This window comes from Thermobia domestica, chromosome 9 (genome assembly GCF_964235325.1).
Source record: "Thermobia domestica chromosome 9, izTheDome1.hap1.1, whole genome shotgun sequence".
In the NCBI taxonomy this organism is placed as follows: Eukaryota; Metazoa; Arthropoda; class Insecta; order Zygentoma; family Lepismatidae; genus Thermobia; species Thermobia domestica.
The window spans coordinates 152855679-152873630 of record NC_137462.1 but is presented as its reverse complement, the minus strand read 5'-3'; the positions used below and the strand labels follow the sequence as shown (position 1 = coordinate 152873630).

Here is a 17952-nt window from a genome sequence, read left to right as displayed (position 1 = left end):
TGACGATAGATTTCAACCATCTTGTACGCATAAATGGATACGTTCGATACGTGTGCATGAATACGCTCTGAATGAAGCCAGTTTTATTTGTAGCCGCTCTGTATTTCAGTGTCAATATAACATAATTTTGTATGCCAATATCTATCCAATGAGATCTTGGAATCTAAATTTAATTAGTCAAAGAATCACGTTTCAGTTTTTAATCATTCGAACTCCAAGACATTTTTTTCCCCAATTAAAACAACAGAAACTGGATTAATCCGTTCCGAACTCGATTTTTTTAAAAACTAAATACACTGAATTTAAAGACAAAATACTATAAATAATATTTTTTTTAATGAACTTTTTAGTACTCATGCCTCGATTTAGGATTTCAATTTCTGAGCCTTCGGCATCATCTATGGCCATTTAGCCCGTCACATATGGGGGATGATGTCCCTCGGCGAGCACACTATCCGGGGAAAGGGAAGGAAAAAGCGGCCTGGGTACCAACCCGGCATTTGCCTGCTGTGAATTAGGAAAACCCAGGAAAACCTCATTCAGGATGGCTGGCCGGGAAAAAGCTTTTTACACTTTTTCGACCGAGTGCCCCCACCGGGAATCGAACCCGGGACCGCTCACACCGAAGGCGAAAGTGTTAATGACGACACTACGCGGGGTCACTACTCATGCCTCGAATACACTAAGCTGCTGTTATACAAATAAATAAATATATATATATATATATATATATATATATATATATATATATATATATATATATATATATATATATAAACAGGCACAAATTCATAAAATTACCAGAGAAAATCTCTCAACATGCTTCCACTTTTGAATGACAGCGCAAGGTTGGCCCGAGTGTTGGGGAAAAACACAAGCAATGTGGTCGACGTCCAAATTCCATACAAGCGTCCTGATTCTGGGGCAAAATTTGCTCGAGTTTTTCGTTCAGATTCCAAAGTTGTTAAAATTTTGGGACGTTCGGATTCCACAGGTAATATTGTACTTGTGTATCCATAGCAGAAATAAATAATTGCAGCAACAACAACGTTTCTAGTTTGCTCTTGCAAAATGTAAGTAAATGAGTTACAAGAAGTACACAGCGAAAACTCGGAACTACAAAAATTCATTTGTTCAACGATAGTACAGTCTTGTAGCCCAACTGTCCACATACTGTCAGCATAGGATTGTTAACATTCCATGGTCATCCATGAATCTGGAGGTTACGGATCCATCTCAACTACTGCTCTTAATTCTGCTGTTAAAAATGATGGTATGTCTTGACCAGCACTGTACATTAATTGATTATACATGCAGTAACTAAAGTATACGACATGGGAGATTTTATCGGAAAAAGAATAATACATGATGTCCTGTGCAGTGAGGAGGCGACAATCGGTAGTAAGCAAAATAATTTGCGGCTTAGTATTGAAATCCAGCAATAAAGTTATGATGCTAGAACCGGTTATTAGTTTCTTCAGTAATTTAGTAAATTTTAATAGTTACATTCTACAAATAATTCTAGCGACTAATTTTAGCAACTTCTCTGGCTTGTCTTAATATCGAAGAAAATATCATCTCACCAATACAGATCAGAAAGCATTGCTGCTGTCTACAGATAGATTAAACCAATGCTATGAAATTGTTTTTTCCTATAGTGTATTAGAACTAAAGCTTGGAGGCATTCAATTTCTGGATACTTAAAAAAACTGTAGAGAGAGAGCACACAAGAAAGTTTCGTTGTGCTACCATGAAAAAGAATGATCTGATCATGAGAATCTCAGAATCTGATCATGAGTGAACAATTACGCCAGGAATCGAACTTATCGAATCGTACTCTGTCTCTACCTTACCATTCTGGTGCGCAAACCAGTATGCTAATCAGTCCGCTCAAGTGGTAGTTAGCACACCGAGACACAATAAACTAGAGTCCTGTATAAAATTCCTAGCTCAGTACCACTGGCGCAAATCCCGGGGGGGGGGAGATGACCCCCGAATCTTGGAACTGGGAGGACTGCCACCCCCAATAATCCGATTTGAAATGTGTTTTGGGGGAGAAATGTGATGATTTCTGTCCGACCGACACAAACGAAAGTGAGATGAAATTGATGTCCCTTACTGTATAAGCTGCAACAGAAAATCAGATTCACCTACAGTAATATGAGTCATCTCCCCCGCCCCCCAGAATGTCACAAATCTGCCCACCTCCCAATGTTGAAGACAACTCTACTCCCCTGATCCTCCACAACTTGTTTCTCAACTTCATAAATATTTTGAACATCGCTTTAAAAAATCGTCTTATCATCCCCCTCCTAATGTTCAATAGATGCTCAGTAGATTCCATTTTTCTTTCTTCAACAAATTTGCACCTATAGGGATGTGACGTAAGGCAAATTGGTAGACTTGCTCTATTTTTTCACATTGATTTGATTAATCTATGGATGTTTCTATCGGCACTTTGCAGTACCTCTTTGCACAATACTTTAACTTTTTTTATTCCTTTCTTTCTTGTATATACGAGGAAGAATTGGTAAATTCATTGACTTAATTCGAGCATATCGGAATATAAACGGATAGTGTCAACCCGATTACAAATGGATCTATTATGCAAAACCACATTCAGGTAATTTAATCAGAACATTTCAGTCTAATGTAAGAATCGCGGCTCAGATTTCGGTCATTTATAATTTGAACAGTGTCCCTTCAGCTACTACTTACGGAGGGGAATCTCACTGAAGATCCATTAAAGAAGGTAAGGGGAAAAAATGGACAGTGATTTTAAATGTGCGAAAGTTGGATTGTAGGATAACCGGCTGACCCGTTTCTGTGACCACCCGGACCACGTTTTTCATCGGCCATTTTAAAGATCAAATAGGTCCTAATCTGACAGATACAGAACCGATGCATCATTTACTTGTAAGAACATCAATTAAAAAATGGTGCAAAATGGATGTTAAACTTCATTCAAAAACGCAAGGCTGTTTCAATTCAATTTTAAGGGAATCACGCCAGTTCTGTACAACTGATAAGGTAATTTAACTCTATCATCCGATGGTCCAAACAGCAGTCGCTAAATGGAGCTAAAGCAGTTCATGCCTAAAGAACGCTAAACAACAGTGACTTACTACGGTCTTCTCGAATTAAGGTCATCCTACTCGTCGATTTATTTCCAACGTAGAACAACGATTAAAACCATATATTATACATCACTTCTGGCAATCGAAAGGGAACACTAAAGAAAAAGAAAAGCTGGCGAAAACGCTATTTTCTCACAAAGCCAATAAACTGCTACTTTAGACACCAGACAAACCACTGAAGTTAGGAAACGCACTTCGACGGTTCTGATGCCATCAATGATCTGACAATCAGTTTGAACTTCTATTTGACAGGTCTGCAAACGTTACAGCCGCAATGAGTGAATCGCATTAAGATTACATTGAATAAGGCCATTATACTCTTGGCACTTCTTTTTTCCTTTTGGTAAGTGAAAATTTATCAACATACCATCGTACAATTCCCAGCAAGGAATATGTCTAATAGTGTTGTTCTAACCAGAACTTTATAAAAACACCACAAATTTAAACAAGACAGGAAGCATGCATTTTTAATTCAACTTTTGTCTTACATAAAATATATATATTAAAACGTAAATATGAATAAAAAGGAATCACATTGACCAAACCACCTTCCTAAAAATAAATAAATAAATAAAGTCTTAACCATTGTAACATGCTCATGCTTTATTACGTAACACAATTTCAAAGCCAATGAGAACATACAACATTTTCCTTACCTTCAGCTATGACGACAAGCACAGGGCACATTTCTTACAATTTTCTTTGAAGCACATTAAGTTAACTTACCGACATTGCTCCTACATTATAAAGCCACAAGTTAACAAACAAGATACATCAACCCGAGCTGATCCAAGGAACCTACACTCCCTTGAAGCAATTTTAAAAGCTGAACATTCAAGCAGTGCAGTATTCCCCAAGTTTGAGTTCTATCACTTCTCAATGCCGTCCTCTTGAGGCAAGTAGAAAGAATTACTCTGAATGAAAATAGAGATCAGCATGCGCCCACACATCCTACAGATGTATGTATAAAACCCATTTCTGTCACACCAAGTGGTTATATTCATAGGTATCAGTTTGATTTACATATTCCGACATCGTTAGTAGTGAAACTTCTTCCAAAGCAATCAAGGGAAGATTATTAGGAATCCCTATTGCAACCACCACCAGTACATACATGAAATTTTAAGCATCAGTGAAAACTATGTACACAAGTCTCACATTAAATCATTTCAGGTGTTATTTATGTAACAGAACATACGTGAAGAATAACTATTGTAATAAGAAATACATGTATAAAATTTATATTATATTATTTATATATATAATGTTCATTTATTATGTAGCCAAAATTCACTGGTGAAATCCTCACACCTAAACAATAATTTTAAAAAAAAAGCCCATACGAACATAGTGAAAAAACGCGTTGTTTCAAAGTTACGAGATGTCGAAACCGAGAAAATTGTAGTACAGTGTCTATCAAAATCACCATGTTTCAGAGTTGGGTTGTACCGGCGCACATGATTTTAGAGGGAGATGGAAGAGTGGAACCTATACCGCAGCTCCCTCTTTAAAATCCGTTGCGCCGGTATGTCCCAACTCTGAAACATGGTTATTTACATAGACAGTGTACTAGTTGCTCTAATATTTCTTCAACCGCCTTTGATATCCCTCATAGTTTTCGGGTTAGGCAGCCTCAAAGTTACAATTTTCTCGATTTCGGCATCTCGTAACTTTGAAACACGTTCTTCGCCCTATGTTCATATGTACTTTTTTTTTTGTTTGTTTTTTGTTTTGTTTTGTTTTGTTTTGCGACGACTATGCTTGAAGACTGAATGATACAAATGTAGACACAAAAATCATATTAGTCAAATTTTTACACTTTTCCTAATACCAAATTTGAAGTTAAGTTAGCTAAAGTTAATTTTCTACATCGTAAACACATTGAAAAAAAAAAAAAAGTTTAAACATCTGAAAATATACAGTTCAAAAACATTTAAAATTTGGTTAGTAGGTTTTCGAAAATACACTTGAAAGTACACTCATCATTACTTCGGTACACATCTCAAAACACATACAGGAATCTTAATGTAAACTTCTAGTAATTTGAGGCTAATTTTCTGTTAACTCCCTGATGTTCATAAAAGTTCATATACTCGTTTAAGTACAGTATATCGTATGATTTCATACTTAATTTGCAAACGTTATGAAAGAACATGATCATCCAATATTTTCAATATTTTAAAAAGTTTTTCGCACATTAAAATACACACGCATAAAATAACTTCTCAACCAAGATTATTTGATAGAAGTAAATTTCATTACCGATATAGGTTGCTTATATTTCATTCGGACATAGTACAGTAGAATCAAAACAACGATCAAATAAAACTCCTGAACTAGGGAAATTCCTCGAAATTCTTAGTTTGTCGGACGATTGTTGTCTATTGAGCTACTAATGACACGACCATTTTTCTTCGTTTTGAAGCTTAGTTTTTCAAACCTTTATTCGCCAAAATACATCAAAATACATGCTGACGTCACTTATCTCAATTGACAGGGCAACCGCCGGTAAGCAAGAGGTCGAGTTCGAGCCTCCACAATCCATTCTTTTTTTTAAAAAATATTTGCATTACCGTTATTTCTATTCAATAATAAATCCTATATTACATTCAAAATATTAGGGAAGTGTACCTCAAATTCCTTGGATACAAACCTGAAGTAAAGAAGAGCATTTCTGAATATCTGTAAATATAGTACTTATACTTTTAAAAAAAAGTAATCAATGTTTCAACCAAAGCGGAGCCTTCTTTCCTAGCGCTGATCTTGGAACACGATAAGCAGAACAAATTATTGAAAACCATGTTATTTTGTCGTGTTACTTTTGTAGTTCAGTGAAAATTGTTAAATTTTGTTCCTACAGTGGCACGTCGAATGCATGGGGGATTATCTTTGCCACTGTTTTTTCTTTACATCCTCTGTGGCACCGTTTGCGGTGATGTCAAGAACATCAGGACTGGACCAAACCCGAGTGAAGTAGTGTTCTCTTCTTAGGTGAGAGCAGATTTAGTCTGAGTAGTCATTCTGGACGTACACTCACCTAGAGAAAGGTGGAAATATACAGTGAACCCCGTAACATTGTCGGGCATCATATTGATGGTTTAGATGATCTTGTGTGGAGAGGCATACTGCTGTGTGGACATACCGACTTCCAAATTTTGAACAGTGCAATCACCGGTCAACATTACTGTGGCACTACTCCTTGCCCACGTGCATCTTTTTCAGAGATGCAGTCAGCCCCGACTTCATCTTTTATAAATAATAATGAGCGACCGCATGGAACAATGCAGGTGGCGGAGCTCTTAAAACGAGAGCATGTTTAGCATATGGACTGCTTGGCCCTTCCCCCGACTTTAATCCCATTTTGCAGCACGTCCAGATAAATCAAGGATCATCCAACAACTGTCAACAGCGCTGAGGGAGGAACGGAATTCCGCACCACTACGAACTTTGAGTAGTATGGGAGTATGTTGTAGAGCAAGGTTTCACCGATCTATGTCACTTGGGAAATTTACTTTCGTCCAGAAGTTTTGCACAGTAATATTAAGTAGATTCAGTTTTACCAGTTATTACACTGTCATATTCAAACGAGATTTATTTAGTTTTTATTAAAGTGAATATACAAGAAGTTTTCTCAACCGAATTCTTTATATGGAATCTACTATTTATTTATTTAATGAAATAGAAGTTATATACTTTTCTGTTGATTAGATTGTTTTTTTGTCACTAATATCGCGCCTACCAATCTTAGTGCCGGTTACATCCGAGTTTTAGTTTACTTATGCAGGTTAATCATTATCTACATCATCTATTAATATTGGACCTAAAATTGTTTAAATTTGTTGTAAAAAACATTGAAAACTATTGCTGAACGCCACTACGAAACAAGACATTTTACAAGTTTCTTTACAAAACAGTAGCAAGTCCTGCCATATTATACGACAGGAATGTTGGGCGACGGAGAAGAGAACATAAGTTGCATGTAACGGAGGTGAAGATGCTGCGGTGGATGTGTGGAGTGACGCAGACGGATAGGATTAAGAATGAAGTGATCCAGGGAACAGTAAAGGTGAGACCAGTAATGGAAAAACTGCAAGTAAGTCAGACAGTTTGGGCATTTAAGACCACCACCTTCGGAACACACAGCTCACAGAGTAGACGCTATAGAACTGAATGGGAAGAGAGAGCGATGCCCACCAAAGAAAGTGGAGAGAATGTGTAAAAATGATTTGGTGCAGTGTGTGTCACAGTAAAATGACACATAAGGCCGGCTATACACTATAAGATAGATCCTAGGAAATCTCTTACGATTTATCTTAGAGTCAAAATCTCAACGTGTATGGCAACAGATCCCATGTCATTTCCTGTGTTCTGAACGATCCTATGAGATTTCTCTTGTTTAGAGCACGCTCTATTTCGGAAAGAAAATTCGTAAGATTTCGATTTAAGCGACATCAGGTGAGAGAAAGTGAAAACAAAACAAATGAAAACACAAATGATGAGGTATCTTCTGATCGTGCAGGTTTACATTAGATGTACCACTCGAAATAATTGTTGAAAAATTATAATTTGTCACTATTTCCTAAATGATTTGCGTTGACCGACATGAAAATATCTTACATAGCATAGATAAAATCCCTGAAGGGGACCAACAAAAGCAATTGTTGATAAACTACAATTCTTTTACGATTTGCGTACAAATACGGAGTCAAGATATATATATAGTATAAAAACTATAGTGCAAAAAACGCAAACCAAGTTGTGCTAGGTTGTTTCTAGAAAGTACGAATGCTATTTAACCGAGTCAGAGCAGGGCTAAGCGGAGTCCCGAGCGTCAGTGAGGGGGTGCGAGCGAAGGAAGCAGGCGCGTCAGTTGATGTAGTGAAAACGAGTGCGTTTTGGCAATGATACGAGTTTGAATAGCAATTGTCATGGTATCGTGGTAGTAGCGCTCCACTCGTAAACATAAATTATAGCTTCTGTAAACTATGCAGAAATACACCGGTGGTGGAAAATAGTAACACCGGTCAACTTTCATATGCACTCACTTACTTAAAAGTTTCGCAGAAGGGGTCCAGAAGTAAGCAGAACATACAAAATTTACAGGAGAAATGGAAGATGCAAGTACTTAGACCTAACACAACCTAACTAAATCTAACCTAATGAAGTTAACTAGCTTAAACTAACCTAATATTAATAGAAGTAAGCAAAATTCTATCACTTTTTGAAAATTGTGTTGGACCCATGTACTAATATAATCTAACGTAACATAACCGTAACTAACCTGAACCAACCTAAACTAAACTAATGTGAATATAAACTACCGAAATTGTAGCATTTCTTAGAAAAAATAGCTGGACCCTTTCTGCTAAACATTGTCTCACCTATTTTAACCGTCGTTAAAACATTTATAATGATTTTACACTAGTAACCCTACAGTTGTAAACATAAAATACAGGTGTATTACTTTGTATTTAATTATGTTGCTTCCAAAAAATTTGTTCCTTATAAATATGTCTTTTCATGCAAAGTATTAAATTTTACTTGTAAATCTTCTAAAATATGGTGCGCCAAAAGTATACCAGCACCCTTCTGACTTATGCTTTTTTTTATTTTTTTAGAGGTATCCAATTTAACAATATAGCGCCTGATCTTAATATCAGTGGGATGTGCAGTGTGGTTAGCATAGTAATTCTTCAACTTTATACTTTTATTAAATAGAACTATTTCACAATTTTGATATACGTCATTCGGTCAGACAGGAAAAATCTTCACGTGTATGGCACACAAGGGTAAGATTTCCTACAAGATATGTCATAACATTTTTCCGAAGATAAATCCTAAGATATTTCCTAGGATTGATCTCGTAATGTATAGCGCGCCTAAGAGATACGTGAAGGACAGCGATCCCAAGATTATAACCCAGTTAACTAGGAAGAAGGCTAGAAGAGGAGGTAGTGGAGTTCAGCAAGTTTTCAGTGTTTTTACAGTAAATTTATATTCTACAGAATTTTAGGTCCAATACTGAGAAATGCTGTAGCAGAAGCACTTACATAAGATGCTGAAACTAATGAAGTCAGCAGTATGATAAGGTGGGCGAAATATTTAAGATAGGTGGGTGACAAAATAATTAACGAAGAAGAAAGCTTTTTTTTTCTTCTTCTTTATTTTATGTCCATGTTGTATGTAAAATTAAATCTTTAACATTTTATTCTCTAGTTCAATATTAATAGTGAATCCAGGATGGTATACAAGGAATTTTCTGAGCTCGGGACATCTCCAAAAATTTGCTACAACCCTATTGGTAATATATCATACTAATTAAAATCAAACAGCCTTTAGTTCAAAAATGACTGCTTAAAATTTAGTCTAAATAATTTATGAGAAAATGAAAAAGCAGCGTCACTGCATTACTTTGACCCCCCTCCTTTCGAAAAACTTTTATTTAAGACATCCGACAAAGCACTTCCAATTGGTCAGCCTATTTAGAATTTGTTAAAGAAATTCCATTAGAAGGAAATTAAGTTTTGAATGTACAGTCAACGGTCGTTTCAAAAATGCATACCCACCTCACATACTCTTCGATCGATAATTTCAGAACGAAATCAACGAAATTCAAGTTTTATTTATCATAAAGATAACAATCTATTGGTTACCAAAAGTCTTACCCACCACATTCGTTCAAATTACTGACGAACAAGCATATTAGGACTAGGTATGTAATTTTTCTGCCACAGACAGACAATGAATACAATTTCAGCGTATACTGAAGGGAATTACGGTATAAACATTAAGCTCAACATTTTTTATGGTTAGGTACCACATTCAATGTACTGTCAGAATTTTACTTAAGGAAACTGATGGAAGATACAAACAAGCAGCGATGATTTCAGGAGGTAGCCCGAAAAATTCTTGCAAGTCATATTTTTAAACGTGCTCGACGTGGGTTAAAATCATTTCCCCTCGCGTATATCGAAAGTCCCTCCCCTCCACTGGGAAAATCTGAAATCACTACTGCAAACAAGACCATGTTATCTATACAATTACAATCACAACAGAGTACTCTAAACAGAGTTCTGGAGTTTGTTCTCTACCAAAGATTATCATAGACTCTTTTATATACTGATTATGACTTTTAATATATCTATTTTATATATTGCTTGCTACTAGTGACATTTAAAAAATATACTTGAATACACGCTTCACATACCTTCCCGTGGCGTAGGCTTCTCGGTGGGAGAGACCACTTTGGTGGAAGGTTTGCGTTGGACTGCTAACCAGCCAGAGGGTCGCACAATAAAAAAAAGAGAAAGAGAAGAACGTGTATTCATGCAACATGCTGCTGCCATTAATCCACAACAACATACGCTGTGAATGAGTGACCCTTACGCATCTCTCACTTAAAGCTACTTGCAGGGAGATGAGCAATACGCTTACCAGCATCATATAAATGCCTTGAAAAAATGTTAATTTAATGCTGAGTTCAAGTATGTTCAAGTAATAAACTGAAAGGAACGTGCTGAAGTAAAAGTAAATTAAATAGCCATGTTTTAAGAATGCTGTATAAATCTGAACACTGCATTTAGAAATAAAATGAATACTAAGATATTTTCCCCAATAGGATTTTTTTTTTCTCAATATGATCAAATATACAAATCATTACACACTCAACTGATCTGAAAACACCTCTAGTCTGTAAGTTAATACTACTCCCCTTCCGTTTCAGCTGTTCCTTGAGCATCTACCTAATTATGGGACATTAAACTAAAATATTTCGTTTTCATTTTCTGAGCATCTGTACGGATGACGCTGGATCCCTACTACTTTGTTCATCAAAAGACATTTAAAATTTCCAAGGAAAATTTCCGCTCACGCGGTACTTCTACTGCAAGTTTATAATCTCTCTTTTGTTTGGGAATGCCTCATTATTTATTTAGTTTCTTTCTAAAACTTTCAGTAACATTTTTCCCTATGAGGATAAATATCACTGGAAGTCGGAAATCGTTGGATCGAAGGAAAATAAATAGCCCTGTTGTAGTCTGCTTTGTAAGTTTTCTGTTTTAAGCTTTCCTTCTGCATATTACAACATAAAAAATACACTATTTTATGCAGACAAAATAAATACCCTTATTAAGAGTGTTTCACTAATATTAAGCATTTGAAAGAAATTACAAGTGAAATACTCATAGTCGTAAAAACTCGTCCTTCATCTGGTCATTATTTTTTCTGCAGAAGACCTTTAATTGCTATTTCAACGATGTTTATTATGTTTTATCGTTCTCAATGGATTAATTTAGATATTCGACTGTGTGTAACTCCGGAACCCAAAGCCTGCACAATATTCCTTCACACGCTTATATAAGAGGTCAAGCTCTATCACTATACACAATTTGATTCTAATCGGATGAGTTATATATCCATCGGGTTACATATATACGGATATTTCTGAAAACATAATGCGAAATTTAACCGTCCATAACTCGGGAACCCGAAGTTAGCACAACATATTTCACAATTTATATACCAGGTCACGGTCTAACCAATATGCAGACTTGGATTCCTTAAGGATAAGTTCAGGTACGATATATAATGTCCTTGAATTTCCAGAGAAAAATCAAGTGAATGATGAAAAATACAGATTCGATACAAATGAACCAATTTAATTCAAGCCCAATCCCCCCCCACTCCTTTTTACATGCACTTGCTTTCAAGTACTAGTGTTTTTATTTAAATTCTAGTTTGGGAGATAATTAACAATCCTAAATTCACTTTCTGTTCTTTCTTCCCTTTGATTTAGTAGAAATGTTAGTTGTTCATTTTAGAAAAATCTTTATATAATGTTAAGCTCTGAATATGCATTGTACGCTTATTATATTACAGCAAAGAAATAAGTGCTTTTGAAAGTGATGCTTTATATATTTCTTTCGAATGTTACTAATAACTGAAAGGTTCTCGGGTATTAAAGAGACTTCATGTTTGCTATCTGCACGCGTAAGGTTCAACTGATTAAGTCATTACCTACCACCAAACGGCATCAGCGTGTTCTAATGATCTAAAATGGTTTAGGATCTATTTTCTGTAAATTTCTCTCCACTCTGATTTACTCTGCCCTTTGGACAAATAAACAAACATGGTTGATTGAAAAAAAAAAAAAAATCTTTTAACATCTACACACACAATATGCACGCATTATGAGAGAAAAAAAAAAATTGATTTCCATATTGTGTAAACTATAAAAGCTCATATTTTATCATGGTATTATCCTAAATTTGGACAGCTTTGAATAGGACTTAATTGCAATTTACTATTAATTTTTCGTTATCATCGTATCTATCAAACTTTTTCGCCAACGCGTATATCTTATTCCCTGCAAGTAGACACTACAACTACGTTCTTGATCACCCTTCAACAGCTACTGAACACCAGCCAACAGTTATTTTTTTAAAAAAAATCAAACTTAAAAAAATGAATAATCAACCATGCTACACCAAATTATTAAATTAAACAAAACATTCCAAAATATTAAACATTCTCAAATATAAAGTAAAAAAAAAGTAACAAAAATTATATTAATCTTTCCAATTTTCTTGACTTAAAATTATGCAACAAATCATAACAAGCAATGTTAAAATCAACCTTATACTAAAAGAAAAACATTCAGCTATTTCAGGGCGTGCAGCATGTTAGTAGCAACAAAATATACAATCCAGTAGAGATATATTAGTAATGAGCACAGCATTGCGATTTTGTATAACATGAGATACTGTTACAAGTCCAGATATAGTAACAATGCAATACGTTCATAGGAGCTTGGAAAAATCGCATTATTTCTTAAATTATTCTCAAACTTACAAATCATTGAAAGCGTAAGTTTTGGTCACCCGAACAGCTTGTTAATTAGGTTATATGTAGACAGTTCGCCACTAATTTACGGCTTTCTAGATTGAAGTTTATTACCTTCCGAACATCTTCTGATTTACTTTACAATGCTAGGACATTAAAAGTTCGGTGTACCGCACTTACCAAAGACTATTCACTATGCCGCCACACGGAAGCGCTAAGTAACACGTGTGGATGACTGCAAATTTAGTTTAACTTCTAAAATGTATCTATGAATGAATATTTATATATCTAAAATGTACCTCAAACATTACTTTCTTTCATCCGGCTCATTGAATATAGTTCAATATAATTTAACAAATATCGATACTTACAAAAGCAATTGAGGTTGCGATTTTCCAAGGCGTAAAATACATATCACGAAGAAGAAAAAAAAAAGTCAAATTTTCTATTGCATATTTAGATTATTTGTTTTGTTTGCATGCTAGTTATCGGACTACTCAAAGTAGCAACAACATACTTATGCGCTTTCCAATTCTACTGGATTGAATCGGGCATAAAGCAAATCAACCATATTAAGCTAAATATTTCAACTGAAAGCTAGTTAGTACAAAGAACAAAAAGAAGAAAATAATTGTAAAAAAAATTAATATTAAATTATAATCAATTCAAGCTAAAAACAAGTTAGTTTGTTAACAGTACACCATAACGACACACACAAAAAAGTTACAGAGTCACACAACATGTTAGAAAACATCTTTCAATTACATGGATTTTAAAAGAAACGTTAGTAAGATAGAAGTAAAGTGCGTTAAGTTTGTTTTTCTGATGTTATTTTGAGTTCATGAACACAAAGCAAAAATTGAAGTAGGTTTTCCAATTATTGAGAGAGCTGATATAGTTTCTCTTCAAAATTTTAAAATGACTCAGTAAATCATGAACAATACAGCAAATCTCTTATTCTTGATTGTCACACCTTTAAATCAATTAACAATATTTTTGGCAATGAATCATATACTAAATTTAAAACTGATCAAATCTATACAGATTATGATGTTCGAAAATTATTATTATTATACAAAATTATATATATATTATTCCTATGCAGAATAAATTAATAAATAGCGTAATATTCAAATATCTTTAATAAGAATATGAATATTATTATATATGGTAAGCCTCACTTCTGGTGAAATTCAGTTAGGTGGAATGGGTTGGGACTGGACCACAAAACATTATGTAGGTAAGGTAGTTTAAGAACGGAAAAAAATACCTACAGAAGTTAAAGAATGTTGCTTGAATTCATAGTTATCTTTCACCGACCAGCTCAATACTACGATTAGAATTTTGTGTGCAACTATTTTGGTTATCCAACACAATTTGTTTTTCGTTGGATCGAAAATACTTAAACCTAACTGAATTGCGGCAGAGCTGAACAAAATTGCGAAATCAACCTGCTGCTGAAGTTAATCAACTAACAATAATTAACACAAGTTACTTATCTATTAACACAATCTTAGAACCTAACTGCTTAACCTGCTTAAAACCTGATCGTACAGAAAAAATACAACTGCGTAGGCATGGGTGTTATCAATTGTCCTCTACTCATTTTATTTTATTTATTTTTTATTAGCTGCTTTAGCCTGAAGATCAAAAATACATAGTAATTCTTCTAGCAGCAACTATTACTACTTCAATGGAACTATTTTGGTTCACAGAACTTGAAACCTAACTCTGCTGAATTCAGCAAAGATCACGCAAAAATTACAAGTCCTGATATAGATAGCTATTACGCGTTAATATATGAATAGACTGACTCCATTAATAAGCTCGGCCGAGATGATTGCTCTAGCTATCTATTACAAAAAAAAAAAAAAAAAAAAAAAATCAAAAATTCGCTTACACGAATGGAATATATACAGCCACTGTTACCCGTTAAGATATTATTGGACTAACTTCATTAACGAACTCGGCTGGGGTAATAGTTCTATATGCCTATTGCAACAAACAATTAAAATGTTCGCTTATATGTATGGAAGATAGTTATAGTTAAACATATTGATGGAGTGCCAATTACACGTTAAGATATTAATGGATTGACTTAATGGACTCTGTTCAAGATAATCACTCCAATTATCTATTGTAAAAACAGTATCAAAAATCCGCTTTCGTTAAAGAGTTATCGTGCGGAGTAACGGACAGACGTAGGCACAAGCTTGTAAGTATCTCTGCCTTGTTCTAATACATAAAGCAATCAATTTTATACACTATTTATTTCCAAGACTTTATTGAATTATCAGTGCTTTTGAGTTTAATTTAGTAATTCTATTAATAACATTTAATGCTACAGGTCTAGTCATAAGCGAATTGAATATGTCCTTCCCTACTGCACACAAGTCAAAGATGAAATCCGAGGGAGGGAGGGGGGCGGGAGCGGAAGTCTAACAGAGTGACATTACAATTGCCACTGAAACTTAATTTGTGCCTAAAAGATTAAAATCTGCAAATGTAAAACCCAAGTGACAACTGTCCTCTCAACCTCCGCCTCAAAATAATAATTTAAAAAAAGAATAAAAATAAAAATTAAAAAAAAAGAAATACTATTCTTTAATTAGAGCTAACCTTTCTCTGAACATTGGTCAAAAGAACATAGCATTACTAGAACTGATGTATCGTTGGTAACTAGAAACTCACAATTCAACGATTCCCGATGCATCAGTCCTGCACATTACGATAATCCAGAACATATATGCAAATGCATATTCACATTTAATTCATAATAAACATCGAGATTTTAAACACAAATACCTCATGAAAAACACTGTTCGAAGATGATTTGCTGGTTATTAATACGAGTTTACTAACATTTAATTTTAAAAATTTGAAGAGAAATCTTTTAAATCAGTAGAAGTATAGTCAACTCAATTTATCAGTGTCAAGACGAATCACAGGTGGCACTCTGGTGATTTTTATAGTAAAGCAAGTGTGAATTTTGCTAAGACACACACTTTTTTTTTTTTTTTTGTTCATCCGTTCATGAGCTGCAAAAAATAGGGTGACAGTATGAAAGCTTTTGTCTTGAATAGCTTACTATTCTTTGTAATCAAAAAACAAAGGGCAATAAGCACCACACGACACAACAGTTAAGTAAAAAAAATTACCAGCACCTTTAAGATTTTTGTTTTCTTCTCGCAGAATAGCAATTTGGTATTTAAAGGTGTTAAGAATACTTAACCCGTCACACTGAGTACAATATGCCAATGTTTGTTTCTTGTCAAAGTGGCCTACCTTCATGTGGTTCACCTGTTTCCTTCTCGCCGTTTATCTGTGGCTGTTCTCCCTCTGGTGATTGTTCACCATCCACCCTGACAAAAAAATAAAAAGCATTGAGTACTACAACAATTACTGTATATAAGATAAAAACAAATGCTAAATTACAAGCATGAACTTCTTAACTAAAAATCTTATACCACAATTTCGTTGCGAAAACCAAATATACCGGTATATGGAGAAGACAAAATTAATTCTTCCGGTTTACTTTGGAATATAGAACAAAGCACTCTTCATTTTCACATACATAATACATTCTAAACTCTCAGCATGTAAGTTTAAAGATTTTCTGACAGCATATATATATATATATATATATATATATATTAAAAAAAAAAAAAAAAGTATGTTGTCTGTCCGAACTGCCTTGAATCCTCTTCCTCGGACAGTTTTACCAGAATTTTCCTAACTACTTACTAATGAAAGTATGCGTTTCATGTACTGTGTATCTTCTAACTACCTAAGTACCAAAAATTTAACTGCAATGACAAAACTTTTACAATACGCTTAAACAGAGCACGTTTTAATGATCCGACATACGAACGGGTAGTTAGGTATTTTTTTTCTAATTTATTACCTCGTTTACCATCCCAGGAACTATAAACATTTTAAAAATTTAAAACTAAATTTGGTAACGTTAATATAATACAGTGTAATCTCTTAACAACGGATACAGACAGAACATCATAATTTGTTTGGAAATGAGAAGTGACAGATACTTACAGATATCTACACCTAATGTATTTACTGAATACTGCATACAGTTACTTCATGAGCTGTGAGTAATCTAACAAGTACATCAAGTAACAAGATTACTCACGGTTCATGAGGTAATTGTATGCAGTATACAGTAAATACCTTGGTTGTAAATGTAGGCTACTCTCGGAATTCTGTATTTAGTGTTCAAATTACTAGGGAAATGATGGGAAATCCTCCTCTGTAAAGACACAAAATTATCCCTTATAACAGACGAAATATTGGCCTTGTAACCTTAGTTTCTGATTTTTCCTCGTAAATACATATGAACTGAGAATAATTCCTGTCTGCTATGATGTTACTTAAAACGTTGGGGCCAAAAAGCAAACTGCCTGTGTCCGTAAAAGGGATGATTCCTTCCCATAACAATTTCTATATTTTTTGAAAAAAAGAAAAAAAAGTCAAGGTAGATTTTATTGTATAGCTTTATATTCAACAACTTAGCATCTATGATTTCCATCTATAAATTGTTTGTACAAATAAATACTATCAACAATCCTAGACCGGTTTTCAGTTTGTTTGTTTTTAATGCTTTCAGTGTCACACATTCATTCGAAAATTTTCTATGATTGTTTTTTAAAAAAAATAATTTGATTGTAAATGTATGCTAATAAAAATTTTAATACTAATGTAATTATTAATACTAATAAAAATTTTACCTATCACTGGGTTGTTCATCCGGTGAACTTTGAGGTGGTGTTTGTTTCGCCGCTAGTTCCTCTTGCCTCTTTCTTTCTTCCTCCTCTTGTCTTCTCTTTAATTCTTTCAATTCGTACTACAGGAAAAAAAAAAAATCAATGTAAGTACTCTATTTATATCCTTTCTCCACAATTTATCTCCATTATTCACGCTAATTTTAGACTGATTGCGGTCACTCGCGTTCAGAATTACT

General features: G+C 34.3%; 1 protein-coding gene across 11 annotated transcripts in view; it reads right to left on the bottom strand.

The window, feature by feature from the left end:
- beta-Spec (spectrin beta chain) overlaps nt 1–17952 on the bottom strand; it is a 238505-nt gene that overhangs the window by 13998 nt on the left and 206555 nt on the right. For 5 of the 11 annotated variants that reach the window (XM_081772015.1, XM_081772020.1, XM_081772023.1 and 2 more), the window contains 3 exons: nt 17720–17835; nt 16263–16339; nt 10345–10407 (listed from right to left, as the gene is read on the bottom strand). In XM_081772015.1, coding sequence (XP_081628141.1) covers nt 10345–10407; nt 16263–16339; nt 17720–17835 — 256 coding nt within the window. The remainder of the gene's footprint in view (nt 1–10344; nt 10408–16262; nt 16340–17719; nt 17836–17952) is intronic. The other 6 variants (XM_081772016.1, XM_081772021.1, XM_081772025.1 and 3 more) reach the window with 2 other exon arrangements.